General features: G+C 42.6%; 1 protein-coding gene across 2 annotated transcripts in view; it reads right to left on the bottom strand.

The window, feature by feature from the left end:
* LOC135557990 (sorting nexin-17) overlaps positions 1 to 17,665 on the bottom strand; it is an 86,911-nt gene that overhangs the window by 16,505 nt on the left and 52,741 nt on the right. For both annotated transcript variants that reach the window (XM_064991749.1, XM_064991748.1), the window contains exon 8: positions 1,509 to 1,578. In XM_064991749.1, coding sequence (XP_064847821.1) covers positions 1,509 to 1,578 — 70 coding nt within the window. The remainder of the gene's footprint in view (positions 1 to 1,508; positions 1,579 to 17,665) is intronic.

Genomic DNA, 17,665 nt, shown 5'->3' with positions numbered 1-17,665 from the left:
CCTATATAAAACACTACTTTAGACCAGAGCCCTATATAAAACACTACTTTAGACCAGGGCCCTATTCCCTATATAAAACACTACTTTAGACCAGGGCACTATTCCCTATATAAAACACTACTTTAGACCAGAGTCCTATTCCCTATATAAAACACTACTTTAGACCAGAGCCCTATTCCCTATATAAAACACTACTTTAGACCAGAGCCCTATTCCCTATATAAAACACTACTTTAGACCAGAGCCCTATATAAAACACTACTTTAGACCAGGGCCCTATTCCCTATATAAAACACTACTTTAGACCAGAGCCCTATTCCCTATATAAAACACTACTTTAGACCAGAGTCCTATTCCCTATATAAAACACTACTTTAGACCAGAGCCCTATTCCCTATATAAAACACTACTTTATACCAGAGCCCTATTCCCTATATAAAACACTACTTTAGACCAGAGCCCTATTCCCTATATAGAACACTACTTTAGACCAGAGCCCTATTCCCTATATAGTGCACTACCTTAGACCAGAGCCCTATTCCCTATATAGTGCACTACCTTAGACCAGGGCCCTATTCCCTATATAGTACACTACTTTAGACCAGGGCCCTATTCCCTATATAGAACACTACTTTAGACCAGGGCCCTATTCCCTACATAGTATACTACTTTAGACCAGGGCCCTATTCCCTATATAAAACACTACTTTATACCAGAGCCCTATTCCCTATATAAAACACTACTTTATACCAGAGCCCTATTCCCTATATAAAACACTACTTTAGACCAGAGCCCTATTCCCTATATAGAACACTACTTTAGACCAGAGCCCTATTCCCTATATAGTGCACTACCTTAGACCAGAGCCCTATTCCCTATATAGTGCACTACCTTAGACCAGGGCCCTATTCCCTATATAGAATACTACTTTAGACCAGGGCCCTATTCCCTATATAGAACACTACTTTAGACCAGGGCCCTATTCCCTACATAGTGCACTACTTTAGACCAGGGCCCTATTCCCTACATAGTGTACTACTTTTGACAAGAGGCCTATGGGCCCTATATAGACAATAGGGTGCCATTTGGGGCATACCAGTAAGGAAGTAGGGCTGGGATGATACTAGTATCACGATACTTGTTAGTAGTGTGGCAAGGGAACAAAACACAAGGCAGATTTAACTTCTTTAGAAAAACAGTCTTAACGTTGTAAAACGAACATCATTATGTTGTCATCCAGAGTCACATGTCGTCATTTTCCTACAGCAGGTTTGTAAAAGGAACAGAGAGTTGTCCTCTTTGTGTTTTTTGCCCTGGGAATACCACGGCGATACTGGTATCATCACAGCCCGAAGAGGAAGCACGTTTCAGCTATACAAGGAGATTCAATCAGAAATCCTAAAACACAAACCTGATCTTTAGACCTACAAAATACCCATACACACCAAATGAAGGGGGAAGAGAAGCCAGCCGACAACCGGTATGACCTCTGACCTGCGACCCCTCACCTGAGCGTATAGTAGATTTAGTCCCACTCGGTTGTCCATTACATCACTGTCATACGCCGTGTCCCAGTAACTAGAAAAACAACAAGAGGGAGAGAATACTTGATCACCAAAAATTTGGATAGTAGTCAAGAACTTGAAGCCTGAAAATTCAATAAAATAAAAAAAAAACACAATTTACAATGGAAGTTCAATTTTAAAAAGCAATCGTATTTGGCTGTTCACGTTTAATTTCGAGCTTTTAATAAAAGGTTAATGTGTTGGAGGTGGGGCTGTTGTATCTTTGTTGGGTATGAAATGTCATGAAGTCTGATCATCGAGACCTGCTGGCTTCGTGCCTGGAATGCAGCCAGCCAGCCCGTGTCTGTTCAATCAGCTCAGTGAGTGTACTGACTAAATGGCTGTGTAGGTAAGTGAGGACACAGCACAACCACAGTGTCTGCTCTGAGTCTTCAGTCACAGCATTATATGGGGCGTGTTCCCCTGAATGCTTTGAAACCGGATTGTTCGGAGAGTTTAAAATTCACATGTAATACATGTGTGGTGGATGGCCTTGTTCAAATTCATAGAAGCACTGAGTAATATTTAGGGTTCGACTTTGGGGTATTCAATAACAAAATGTTGTTGGACATCTGTCAGTTTATGGGAAGGAATCTGACTCAGTGTCCATTAAAAAAAAAACATCTTAGAGAAGATATCATGATATTCTCATGTTAGCCTTATTATCATAGGCTTGTAGGTCCATAAACTGGACTGTTAACATCGCTTACTACGATTGGCTGCAGACAGTAGCCAATGTTCTGTCACTTCCCGAGAAACCTTAGAATGGTTTGTGATGACATGCCTCATTATGACATCATAGAATGCAACTAGGTTCAATACTTTCATGAACTCTAGTTTGTCATTATCGACTGGCTAAGCAATCAAGCAATTGTTTTTTTTTGTTTAAATGTGATTAATCACTTAATACTAAAAGTAGGCGTGATTAAGGTATTGCAAAACAACCACAGGTGCTCTTGGAGGGAGGTGCTAAGTGGCATAAAAAGGTATTTGTGGCAATAGGTTTTCATTTTCAATAGGTTTTATAGTGTCTATCAGACTCATTCTATACCACTAGGTTTTATAGTGTCTATCAGACTCATTCTATACCACTAGGTTTTATAGTGTCTGAGACTCATTCTATATCACTAGGTTTTATAGTGTATCAGACTCATTCTATACCACTAGGTTTTATAGTGTCTATCAGACTCATTCTATACCACTAGGTTTTATAGTGTATCAGACTCATTCTATACCACTAGGTTTTATAGTGTCTATCAGACTCATTCTATATCACTAGGTTTTATAGTGTCTATCAGACTCATTCTATACCACTAGGTTTTATAGTGTCTATCAGACTCATTCTATACCACTAGGTTTTATAGTGTCTGAGACTCATTCTATATCACTAGGTTTTATAGTCTATCAGACTCATTCTATACCACTAGGTTTTATAGTGTATCAGACTCATTCTATACCACTAGGTTTTATAGTGTATCAGACTCATTCTATACCACTAGGTTTTATAGTGTCTATCAGACTCATTCTATACCACTAGGTTTTATAGTGTATTAGACTCATTCTATACCACTAGGTTTTATAGTCTATCAGACTCATTCTATACCACTAGGTTTTATAGTGTCTAACAGACTCATTATATACCACTAGGTTTTATAGTGTATTAGACTCATTCTATACCACTAGGTGTTTATAGTGTATCAGACTCATTCTATACCACTAGGTTTTATAGTGTCTATCAGACTCATTCTATACCACTAGGTTTTATAGTGTATCAGACTCATTCTATACCACTAGGTTTTATAGTGTATCAGACTCATTCTATATCACTAGGTTTTATAGTGTCTATCAGACTCATTCTATACCACTAGGTTTTATAGTGTATCAGACTCATTCTATACCACTAGGTTTTATAGTGTCTATCAGACTCATTCTATACCACTAGGTTTTATAGTGTCTATCAGACTCATTCTATACCACTAGGTTTTATAGTGTATTAGACTCATTCTATACCACTAGGTTTTATAGTGTATCAGACTCATTCTATACCACTAGGTTTTATAGTGTATCAGACTCATTCTATACCACTAGGTTTTATAGTGTATCAGACTCATTCTATATCACTAGGTTTTATAGTGTCTATCAGACTCATTCTATATCACTAGGTTTTATAGTGTCTATCAGACTCATTCTATACCACTAGGTTTTATAGTGTCTATCAGACTCATTCTATACCACTAGGTTTTATAGTGTCTATCAGACTCATTCTATACCACTAGGTTTTATAGTGTCTATCAGACTCATTCTATACCACTAGGTTTTATAGTGTATTAGACTCATTCTATACCACTAGGTTTTATAGTGTATCAGACTCATTCTATACCACTAGGTTTTATAGTGTATCAGACTCATTCTATACCACTAGGTTTTATAGTGTCTATCAGACTCATTCTATACCACTAGGTTTTATAGTGTATTAGACTCATTCTATATCACTAGGTTTTATAGTCTATCAGACTCATTCTATACCACTAGGTTTTATAGTGTATCAGACTCATTCTATACCACTAGGTTTTATAGTGTATCAGACTCATTCTATACCACTAGGTTTTATAGTGTCTATCAGACTCATTCTATACCACTAGGTTTTATAGTGTATCAGACTCATTCTATACCACTAGGTTTTATAGTGTATCAGACTCATTCTATACCACTAGGTTTTATAGTGTATCAGACTCATTCTATACCACTAGGTTTTATAGTGTATCAGACTCATTCTATACCACTAGGTTTTATAGTGTATCAGACTCATTCTATATCACTAGGTTTTATAGTGTCTATCAGACTCATTCTATATCACTAGGTTTTATAGTGTCTATCAGACTCATTCTATACCACTAGGTTTTATAGTGTCTATCAGACTCATTCTATACCACTAGGTTTTATAGTGTCTATCAGACTCATTCTATACCACTAGGTTTTATAGTGTCTATCAGACTCATTCTATACCACTAGGTTTTATAGTGTATTAGACTCATTCTATACCACTAGGTTTTATAGTGTATCAGACTCATTCTATACCACTAGGTTTTATAGTGTATCAGACTCATTCTATACCACTAGGTTTTATAGTGTCTATCAGACTCATTCTATACCACTAGGTTTTATAGTGTATTAGACTCATTCTATATCACTAGGTTTTATAGTCTATCAGACTCATTCTATACCACTAGGTTTTATAGTGTATCAGACTCATTCTATACCACTAGGTTTTATAGTGTATCAGACTCATTCTATACCACTAGGTTTTATAGTGTCTATCAGACTCATTCTATACCACTAGGTTTTATAGTGTCTATCAGACTCATTCTATACCACTAGGTTTTATAGTGTATCAGACTCATTCTATACCACTAGGTTTTATAGTGTATCAGACTCATTCTATACCACTAGGTTTTATAGTGTATCAGACTCATTCTATACCACTAGGTTTTATAGTGTCTATCAGACTCATTCTATACCACTAGGTTTTATAGTGTATTAGACTCATTCTATACCACTAGGTTTTATAGTGTATTAGACTCATTCTATACCACTAGGTTTTATAGTGTATCAGACTCATTCTATACCACTAGGTTTTATAGTGTATCAGACTCATTCTATACCACTAGGTTTTATAGTGTCTATCAGACTCATTCTATACCACTAGGTTTTATAGTGTATTAGACTCATTCTATACCACTAGGTTTTATAGTGTATCAGACTCATTCTATACCACTAGGTTTTATAGTGTCTATCAGACTCATTCTATACCACTAGGTTTTATAGTGTATCAGACTCATTCTATACCACTAGGTTTTATAGTGTATCAGACTCATTCTATACCACTAGGTTTTATAGTGTCTGAGACTCATTCTATACCACTAGGTTTTATAGTGTCTATCAGACTCATTCTATACCACTAGGTTTTATAGTGTCTGAGACTCATTCTATACCACTAGGTTTTATAGTGTATTAGACTCATTCTATACCACTAGGTTTTATAGTGTATCAGACTCATTCTATACCACTAGGTTTTATAGTGTATCAGACTCATTCTATACCACTAGGTTTTATAGTGTCTGAGACTCATTCTATACCACTAGGTTTTATAGCGTTGTGTATCAGACTAATCTTTCTTGCCATTTAAAAATAGTGGTTCTGAGCACCTGTGATTAGATGGCTCTCCTCCTGATCTTGGTTCTGATTGGTGGAGGTCTGGCAGCACCCCTATGGAACAGAGGTAGGGGGGAGGAGACTGCTAACCTGGAGCTGATTTCCGACCCTCATCTCATTAAGGACCACATCAGCCTTTTTGACGATTATGGTGTGAGGCCCGTGTCCCCTCGTCTGCCGCCCTACCTCCTCCGAAGCCCTTACATACCTAACCTGGAGGACGAATACTACTAGAACCACACTGACCAGCTGAGGATTTACAGTGAAACTCAACATCTCCACACTCAAGTCCTCCCGACTTCCGTAGGACATAGGTCTACTGTATTTTGACTGGTATGCCTTAAAAACAGCGCTGGTTGTGTTGTAGAAAATAAAGGTGCAGAAAAGACTCTGTTATTCCCTTTGCTGAATAAAATTAACTCACACAGTCAAGTTTGGACACACCGACTCATTCAAGAGTTATTTTTTACTATTTTCTACGCGGTAGAACAATAGTGAGGACATGAAAAACTATTAAAAAACCCATATGGAATCATGTAGTAAGTTTTAAACGAATCTAAATGTATTTTAGATTCTTTAAATTAGCCACCCTTTGTCCTGATGACAGCTCACACATAATATACATTTATACACATAATATACATTTATACTGACACTACACACCTACACACCCACTTACACACTGCTGCTACTCTGTTTATCATATATCCTGTTGCCTCATTACCTTCCCCCTATACATATCTACCTCCACCCTTACCCCTCTACATATCTACCTCCACCCTTACCCCTCTACATATCTACCTCCATCCTTCCCACTATACATATCTACCTCCATCCTTACCCCTCTACATATCTACCTCCACCCTTACCCCTCTACATATCTACCTCCATCCTTACCCCTCTACATATCTACCTCCATCCTTACCCCTCTACATATCTACCTCCATCCTTACCCCTCTACATATCTACCTCCATCCTTCCCACTATACATATCTACCTCAATCCTTACCCCTCTACATATCTACCTCCACCCTTACCCCTCTACATATCTACCTCCATCCTTACCCCTCTAAATATCTACCTCCATCCTTACCCCTCTACATATCTACCTCCATCCTTACCCCTCTACATATCTACCTCCATCCTTCCCACTATACATATCTACCTCCATCCTTACCCCTCTACATATCTACCTCCATCCTTCCCACTATACATATCTACCTCCATCCTTCCCACTATACATATCTACCTCCATCCTTCCCACTATACATATCTACCTCCATCCTTCCCCCGCTACATATCTACCTCCATCCTTCCCACTATACATATCTACCTCCATCCTTCCCCCTCTACATATCTACCTCCAGCCTTACCCCTCTACATATCTACCTCCACCCTTACCCCTCTACATATCTACCTCCATCCTTCCCCCTCTACATATCTACCTCCATCCTTCCCCCTCTACATATCTACCTCCATCCTTCCCCCTCTACATATCTACCTCCATCCTTCCCCCTCTACATATCTACCTCCATCCTTACCCCTCTACATATCTACCTCCAGCCTTACCCCTCTACATATCTACCTCCATCCTTCCCACTATACATATCTACCTCCATCCTTCCCACAATACATATCTACCTCCATCCTTCCCACTATACATATCTACCTCCAGCCTTACCCCTCTACATATCTACCTCCAGCCTTACCCCTCTACATATCTACCTCCATCCTTAACCCTCTACATATCTACCTCCATCCTTACCCCTCTACATATCTACCTCCATCCTTCCCACTATACATATCTACCTCCATCCTTACACCTCTACATATCTACCTCCATACTTACCCCTCTACATATCTACCTCCATCCTTCCCACTATAAATATCTACCTCCATCCTTCCCACTATACATATCTACCTCCAGCCTTACCCCTCTACATATCTACCTCCAGCCTTACCCCTCTACATATCTACCTCCAGCCTTACCCCTCTACATATCTACCTCCATCCTTCCCACTATACATATCTACCTCCATCCTTACCCCTCTACATATCTACCTCCATCCTTCCCACTATACATATCTACCTCCATCCTTCCCACTATACATATCTACCTCCAGCCTTACCCCTCTACATATCTACCTCCAGCCTTACCCCTCTACATATCTACCTCCATCCTTAACCCTCTACATATCTACCTCCATCCTTACCCCTCTACATATCTACCTCCATTCTTCCCACTATACATATCTACCTCCATCCTTACACCTCTACATATCTACCTCCATACTTACCCCTCTACATATCTACCTCCATCCTTCCCACTATACATATCTACCTCCATCCTTAGCCCTCTACATATCTACCTCCATCCTTCCCACTATACATATCTACCTCCATCCTTACCACTATACATATCTACCTCCATCCTTACCCCTCTACATATCTACCTCCATCCTTACACCTCTACATATCTACCTCCATCCTTCCCCCTCTACATATCTACCTCCATCCTTCCCCCTCTACATATCTACCTCCATCCTTACTCCTCTACATATCTACCTCCATCCTTCCCACTATACATATCTACCTCCATCCTTCCCCCTCTACATATCTACCTCCATCCTTCCCACTATACATATCTACCTCCATCCTTCCCCCTCTACATATCTACCTCCATCCTTCCCCACTATACATATCTACCTCCATCCTTACCCCTCTACATATCTACCTCCATCCTTACACCTCTACATATCTACCTCCATCCTTCCCCCTCTACATATCTACCTCCATCCTTACCCCTCTACATATCTACCTCCATCCTTACCCCTCTACATATCTACCTCCATCCTTCCCACTATACATATCTACCTCCATCCTTCCCCACTATACATATCTACCTCCATCCTTACCCCTCTACATATCTACCTCCATCCTTACCCCTCTACATATCTACCTCCAGCCTTACCCCTCTACATATCTACCTCCAGCCTTACCCCTCTACATATCTACCTCCATCCTTCCCACTATACATATCTACCTCCATCCTTCCCACTATACATATCTACCTCCATCCTTCCCACTATACATATCTACCTCCAGCCTTACCCCTCTACATATCTACCTCCATCCTTACCCCTCTACATATCTACCTCCATCCTTCCCACTATACATATCTACCTCAATCACTCCAGTATCCCTGTCCCCTTCCCACTATACATATCTACCTCCATCACTCCAGTATCCCTGTCCCCTTCCCCCTATACATATCTACCTCCATCACTCCAGTATCCCTGTCCCCTTCCCCCTATACATATCTACCTCCATCACGCCAGTATCCCTGTCTCCTTCCCCCTATACATATCTACCTCCATCACTCCAGTATCCCTGTCCCCTTCCCCCTATACATATCTACCTCCATCACTCCAGTATCCCTGTCCCCTTACCCCTATACATATCTACCTCCATCGCTCCAGTATCCCTGTCTCTTTACCCCTATACATATCTACCTCCATCACTCCAGTATCCCTGTACCCTTACCCCTATACATATCTACCTCCATCACTCCAGTATCCCTGTCCCCTTACCCCTATACATATCTACCTCCATCACTCCAGTATCCCTGCCTCCTTCCCCCTATACATATCTACCTCCATCACTCCAGTATCCCTGTCCCCTTACCCCTATACATATCTACCTCCATCACTCCAGTATCCCTGTCTTTTTACCCCTATACATATCTACCTCCATCACTCCAGTATCCCTGTCCCCTATACATATCTACCTCCATCACTCCAGTATCCCTGTCTCCTTCCCCCTATACATATCTACCTCCATCACTCCAGTATCCCTGTCTCCTTCCCCCTATACATATCTACCTCCATCACTCCAGTATCCCTGTCCCCTTCCCCCTTTACATATGTACCTCCATCACGTCAGCATCCCTGTCTCCTTCCCCCTATACATATCTACCTCCATCACTCCAGTATCCCTGTCTCCTTCCCCCTATACATATCTACCTCCATCACTCCAGTATCCCTGTTTCCTTCCCCCTATACATATCTACCTCCATCACTCCAGTATCCCTGTCTCTTTACCCCTATACATATCTACCTCCATCACTCCAGTATCCCTGTACCCTTACCCCTATACATATCTACCTCCATCACTCCAGCATCCGTCTCCTTCCCCCTCTACATATCTACCTCCATCACTTCAGTATCCCTGTCCCCTTCCCCCTATACATATCTACCTCCATCTCTCCAGTATCCCTGTCTCCTTCCCCCTATAAATATCTACCTCCATCACTCCAGTATCCCTGTCTACTTCCCCCTTTACATATCTACCTCCATCACTCCAGTATCCCTGTCCCCTTCCCCCTATACATATCTACCTCCATCACTCCAGTATCCCTGTCCCCTTCCCCCTATACATATCTACCTCCATCACTCCAGTATCCCTGTCCCCTTCCCCCTATACATATCTACCTCCATCACTCCAGTATCCCTGTCTCCTTCCCCCTATACATATCTACCTCCATCACTCCAGTATCCCTGTCTCCTTACCCCTATACATATCTACCTCCATCACTCCAGTATCCCTGTCTCCTTCCCCCTCTACATATCTACCTCCATCACTCCAGTATCCCTGTCTCCTTCCCCCTATACATATAAACCTCCATCACTCCAGTATCCCTGTCTCCTTCCCCCTATACATATCTACCTCCATCACTCCAGTATCCCTGTCTCCTATACATATCTACCTCCATCACTCCAGTATCCCTGTCCCCTTACCCCTATACATATCCACCTCCATCACTCCAGTATCCCTGTCTCTTTACCCCTATACATATCTACCTCCATCACTCCAGTATCCCTGTCCCCTTACCCCTATACATATCTACCTCCATCACTCCAGTATCCCTGTCTCCTTCCCCCTATACATATCTACCTCCATCACTCCAGTATCCCTGTCTCCTTCCCCCTATACATATCTACCTCCATCACTCCAGTATCCCTGTCTCCTTCCCCCTATACATATCTACCTCCATCACTCCAGTATCCCTGTCTCCTTCCCCCTCTACATATCTACCTCCATCACTCCAGTATCCCTGTCCCCTTCCCCCTCTACATATCTACCTCCATCACTCCAGTATCCCTGTCTCCTTCCCCCTATACATATCTACCTCCATCACTCCAGTGTCCCTGTCTCCTTCCCCCTCTAAGTATCTACCTCCATCACTCCAGTATCCCTGTCCCCTTCCCCCTCTACATATCTACCTCCATCACTCCAGTATCCCTGTCTCCTTCCCCCTATACATATCTACCTCCATCACTCCAGTATCCCTGTCTCCTTCCCCCTCTACATATCTACCTCCATCACTCCAGTATCCCTGTCCCCTTCCCCCTATACATATCTACCTCCATCACTCCAGTATCCCTGTCTCCTTCCCCCTATACATATCTACCTCCATCACTCCAGTATCCCTGTCCCCTTACCTCTATACATATCTACCTCCATCACTCCAGTATCCCTGTCCCCTTACCTCTATACATATCTACCTCCATCACTCCAGTATCCCTGTCTCCTTCCCCCTATACATATCTACCTCCATCACTCCAGTATCCCTGTCCCCTTACCTCTATACATATCTACCTCCATCACTCCAGTATCCCTGTCCCCTTACCTCTATACATATCTACCTCCATCACTCCAGTATCCCTGTCTCCTTCCCACTATACATATCTACCTCCATCACTCCAGTATCCCTGTCTCCTAACCACTATACATATCTACCTCCATCACTCCAGTATCCCTGTCTCCTTCCCCCTATACATATCTACCTCCATCACTCCAGTATCCCTGTCTCCTTCCCCCTATACATATCTACCTCCATCACTCCAGTATCCCTGTCTCCTTCCCCCTCTACATATCTACCTCCATCACTCCAGTATCCCTGTCTCCTTCCCCCTCTACATATCTACCTCCATCACTCCAGTATCCCTGTCTCCTTCCCCCTCTACATATCTACCTCCATCACTCCAGTATCCCTGTCTCCTTCCCCCTCTACATATCTACCTCCATCACTCCAGTATCCCTGTCTCCTTCCCCCTATACATATCTACCTCCATCACTCCAGTATCCCTGTCCCCTTCCCCCTATACATATCTACCTCCATCACTCCAGTATCCCTGTCTCCTTCCCCCTCTACATATCTACCTCCATCACTCCAGTATCCCTGTCTCCTTCCCCCTCTACATATCTACCTCCATCACTCCAGTATCCCTGTCTCCTTCCCCCTATACATATCTACCTCCATCACTCCAGTATCCCTGTCCCCTTCCCCCTATACATATCGACCTCCATCACTCCAGTATCCCTGTCTCCTTCCCCCTCTACATATCTACCTCCATCACTCCAGTATCCCTGTCTCCTTCCCCCTCTACATATCTACCTCCATCACTCCAGTATCCCTGTCTCCTTCCCCCTATACATATCTACCTCCATCACTCCAGTATCCCTGTCTCCTATACATATCTACCTCCATCACTCCAGTATCCCTGTCTCCTTCCCCCTATACATATCTACCTCCATCACTCCAGTATCCCTGTCTCCTTCCCCCTATACATATCTACCTCCATCACTCCAGTATCCCTGTCTCCTTCCCCCTCTACATATCTACCTCCATCACTCCAGTATCCCTGTCTCCTTCCCCCTCTACATATCTACCTCCATCACTCCAGTATCCCTGTCTCCTTCCCCCTCTACATATCTACCTCCATCACTCCAGTATCCCTGTCTCCTTCCCCCTATACATATCTACCTCCATCACTCCAGTATCCCTGTCTCCTATACATATCTACCTCCATCACTCCAGTATCCCTGTCTCCTTCCCCCTATACATATCTACCTCCATCACTCCAGTATCCCTGTCTCCTTCCCCCTATACATATCTACCTCCATCACTCCAGTATCCCTGTCTCCTTCCCCCTCTACATATCTACCTCCATCACTCCAGTATCCCTGTCTCCTTCCCCCTCTACATATCTACCTCCATCACTCCAGTATCCCTGTCTCCTTCCCCCTCTACATATCTACCTCCATCACTCCAGTATCCCTGTCTCCTTCCCCCTAAACATATCAACCCCCATCACTCCAGTATCCCTGTCTCCTTCCCCCTCTACATATCTACCTCCATCACTCCAGTATCCCTGTCTCCTTCCCCCTATACATATCTACCTTCATCACTCCAGTATCCCTGTCTCCTTCCCCCTATACATATCTACCTCCATCACTCCAGTATCCCTGTCTCCTTCCCCCTCTACATATCTACCTCCATCACTCCAGTATCCCTGTCTCCTTCCCCCTCTACATATCTACCTCCATCACTCCAGTATCCCTGTCTCCTTCCCCCTAAACATATCAACCCCCATCACTCCAGTATCCCTGTCTCCTTCCCCCTCTACATATCTACCCCCATCACTCCAGTATCCCTGTCTCCTTCCCCCTCTACATATCTACCTCCATCACTCCAGTATCCCTGTCTCCTTCCCCCTAAACATATCAACCCCCATCACTCCAGTATCCCTGTCTCCTTCCCCCTCTACATATCTACCCCCATCACTCCAGTATCCCTGTCTCCTTCCCCCTCTACATATCTACCTCCATCACTCCAGTATCCCTGTCTCCTTCCCCCTCTACATATCTACCTCCATCACTCCAGTATCCCTGTCTCCTTCCCCCTATACATATCTACCTCCATCACTCCAGTATCCCTGTCTCCTTCCCCCTCTACATATCTACCTCCATCACTCCAGTATCCCTGTCTCCTTCCCCCTATACATATCTACCTCCATCACTCCAGTATTTCTGTACATTGTTAATATAGTACTGGAACTGACCCTGTATATAACTACTGACCCTGTATATAGCTACTGACCCTGGAACTGACCCTGTATATAACTACTGACCCTGTATATAACTACTGACCCTGTATATAGCTACTGTCCCTGTATATAACTACTGACCCTGGAACTGACCCTGTATATAGTTACTGATCCTGTATATAGCTACTGACCCTGTATGTAACTACTGACCCTGTATGTAACTACTGACCCTGTATATAGCTACTGACCCTGTATGTAACTACTGACCCTGTATGTAACTACTGACCCTGTATATAGCTACTGACCCTGTATATAGCTACTGACCCTGTATATAGCTACTGACCCTGGAACTGACCCTGTATATAGCTATTGACCCTGTATATAACTACTGACCCTGTATATAGCTACTGACCCTGTATATAACTACTGACCCTGTATATAGCTACTGACCCTGTATATAGCTATTGACCCTGTATATAACTACTGACCCTGTATATAGCTACTGACCCTGTATATAACTACTGATCCTGTATATAGCTACTGACCCTGTATGTAACTACTGACCCTGTATGTAACTACTGACCCTGTATATCACTACTGACCCTGGATATAACTATTGACCCTGTATATAACTATTGACCCTGTATATAACTACTGACCCTGTATATAACTACTGACCCTGGAAATGTCCCTGTATATAACTACTGACCCTGTATATAACTACTGACCCTGTATATAACTACTGACCCTGTATATAGCTACTGACCTTGTATATAGCTACTGACCCTGTATATAGCTACTGACCCTGTATATAACTACTGACCCTGTATATAACTACTGACCCTGTATATAGCTACTGACCCTGTATATAGCTACTGACCCTGTATATAACTACTGACCCTATATATAACTACTGACCCTGTATATAACTACTGACCCTGTATATAACTACTGACCCTGTATATAACTACTGACCCTGGAAATGTCCCTGTATATAACTACTGACCCTGTATATAACTATTGACCCTGTATATAACTACTGACCCTGTATATAACTACTGACCCTGTATATAACTACTGACCCTGTATATAACTACTGACCCTGTATATAACTACTGACCCTGTATATAACTACTGACCTTGTATATAGCTACTGACCCTGTATATAGCTACTGACCCTGTATATAACTATTGACCCTGTATATAACTACTGACCCTGTATATAGCTACTGACCCTGTATATAGCTACTGACCCTGTATATAGCTACTGACCCTGTATATAACTACTGACCCTGTATATAACTACTGACCCTGTATATAACTACTGACCCTGTATATAGCTACTGTCCCTGTATATAGCTACTGACCCTATATATAACTACTGACCCTGTATATAACTACTGACCCTATATATAACTACTGACCCTGTATATAACTACTGACCCTGTATATAGCTACTGACCCTGTATATAGCTACTGACCCTGTATATAACTACTGACCCTGTATATAACTACTGACCCTGTATATAGCTACTGACCCTGTATATAACTACTGACCCTGTATATAACTACTGACCCTGTATATAGCTACTGACCCTGTATATAGCTACTGACCCTGTATATAGCTACTGACCCTGTATATAGCTACTGACCCTGTATATAGCTACTGACCCTGTATATAGCTACTGACCCTGTATATAACTACTGACCCTGTATATAGCTACTGACCCTGGAAATGTCCCTGTATATAGCTACTGACCCTGTATATAGCTACTGACCCTGTATATAACTACTGACCCTGTATATAGCTACTGCCCCTGTATATAGCTACTGACCCTGTATATAACTACTGACCATGTATATAGCTACTGACCCTGTATATAGCTACTGACCCTGTATATAGCTACTGACCCTGTATATAGCTACTGACCCTGTATATAGCTACTGACCCTGTATATAGCTACTGACCCTGTATTTAACTACTGACCCTGGAACTGACCCTGTATATAGCTACTGACCATGTATATAACTACTGACCCTGTATATAACTACTGACCCTGTATATAGCTACTGACCCTGTATATAGCTACTGACCCTGTATTGTATTGTACTTTGTTATTTTTCATGCTACATTGATATTGATTACTACATTGATATTGATTACTACATTGATATTGATTACTACATTGATGGATATGGAGTTGGCAAGAAAGGCATTTCACTGTTACCTGTGTACTGGACATTTACACTTCAAACTTAATCCACCTGCGATTCAACTGTAATCTGACCAGTTTAACACCCCTTAATCTGTAATCTGGCCAGTTTAACACCCCTTAATACAACTGCAATCTGACTAGTTTAACACCCCATAATACAACTGCAATCTGACCAGTTTAACACCCCGTAATCTGTAATCCAACCAGTTTAAACACTCCGTAATCTGTATTCCAACCAGTTTAAACACAACATAATCTCCCTGGAACCTAACTAGGGAATGAGGATGAAGCCAGGGATATTTAAGGGGAGCAATTAGAAGTTGTTTATAAAACAGAGGATTAAATCTGGCCGCATTAGCAATTCACAGACCCCAGCAGGGGGAGAGAAGAGGGGGAATAAGAAGGGGATGGAGAAGAGGGGGAGAGGAAGAAGAGGGGAGAGGGATTTGTCTCTACTAACCACTGCATATTTCTACTTATTTGACCTGGCAAGTATGTCTCCGTCTTCAACCAAACAGAACATTATGCTTTCATTCTCATCCAGTTGTTGATCTGGGGGTTAGTGTTTCAGGCTTCCTGGGTTGATGCTGCTAGTTCTGTTGCTCACCGTTCTCCATCTGCTTCCGAAATGACCGCTGCTAGTTCTGTTGCTCACCGTTCTCCATCTGCTTCCTAAATGACCGCTGCTAATTCTATTGCTCACCGTTCTCCATCTGCTTCCGAAATGACCGCTGCTAGTTCTGTTGCTCACCGTTCTCCATCTGCTTCCGAAATGACCGCTGCTAGTTCTGTTGCTCACCGTTCTCCATCTGCTTCCGAAATGACCGCTGCTAGTTCTGTTGCTCACCGTTCTCCATCTGCTTCCTAAATGACCGCTGCTAGTTCTGTTGCTCACCGTTCTCCATCTGCTTCCGAAATGACCACTGCTAGTTCTGTTGCTCACCGTTCTCCATCTGCTTCCGAAATGACCGCTGCTAGTTCTGTTGCTCACCGTTCTCCATCTGCTTCCTAAATGACCGCTGCTAGTTCTCTTGGTTACCGTTCTCTATCTGCATCGTAAAAGGTACCCTATTCTCTATATAGTGCACTGTTTTTGACCAGGACCAATAGGGCTCTATATATGGAATAAGTTGCCATTCACACTCAGCCCTTCTGACCTACTTGTAACAGAGACGAAGACTTTCCTTGAGGGAGACAGGAGGGGGTGAAACAACAACATCCTGTCTAGTTTATCCCTTTCTGTCCTGGAGGGGGGTGGGGAGGTGACGAGGAGAGAGGGGTAGAAAGAACGGTGTAGACTTCACTGTGAAAAACGTGCCTACGATGCAGAGTTTAAAAGAACAATACAAATGTAATAGTAACACAAGAGGAAAAATTAAAAACCACAGGAATGGAGCTATAAACAGGAAGTACCAGATCAATGTGCAGAGCTACATACAGGAAGTACCAGATCAATGAGCAGAGCTACATACAGGAAGTACCAGATCAATGTGCAGAGCTATATACAGGAAGTACCAGATCAATGTGCAGAGCTACATACAGGAAGTACCAGATCAATGTGCAGAGCTATATACAGGAAGTACCAGATCAATGAGCAGAGCTACATACAGGAAGTACCAGATCAATGTGCAGAGCTACATACAGGAAGTACCAGATCAATGTGCAGAGCTACATACAGGAAGTACCAGATCAATGTGCAGAGCTATAAGCTATTGGAGGTAGATATGTACATGAAGGTAAAGTGACTAGGCATCAGGATAGATAATAATAAGGTATTAGAGGT

Source organism: Oncorhynchus masou, chromosome 16, assembly GCF_036934945.1.
Source record: "Oncorhynchus masou masou isolate Uvic2021 chromosome 16, UVic_Omas_1.1, whole genome shotgun sequence".
In the NCBI taxonomy this organism is placed as follows: Eukaryota; Metazoa; Chordata; class Actinopteri; order Salmoniformes; family Salmonidae; genus Oncorhynchus; species Oncorhynchus masou.
The sequence above is the reverse complement of the archived record's forward strand: the minus strand, read 5'-3'. Positions and strand labels throughout refer to the sequence as shown.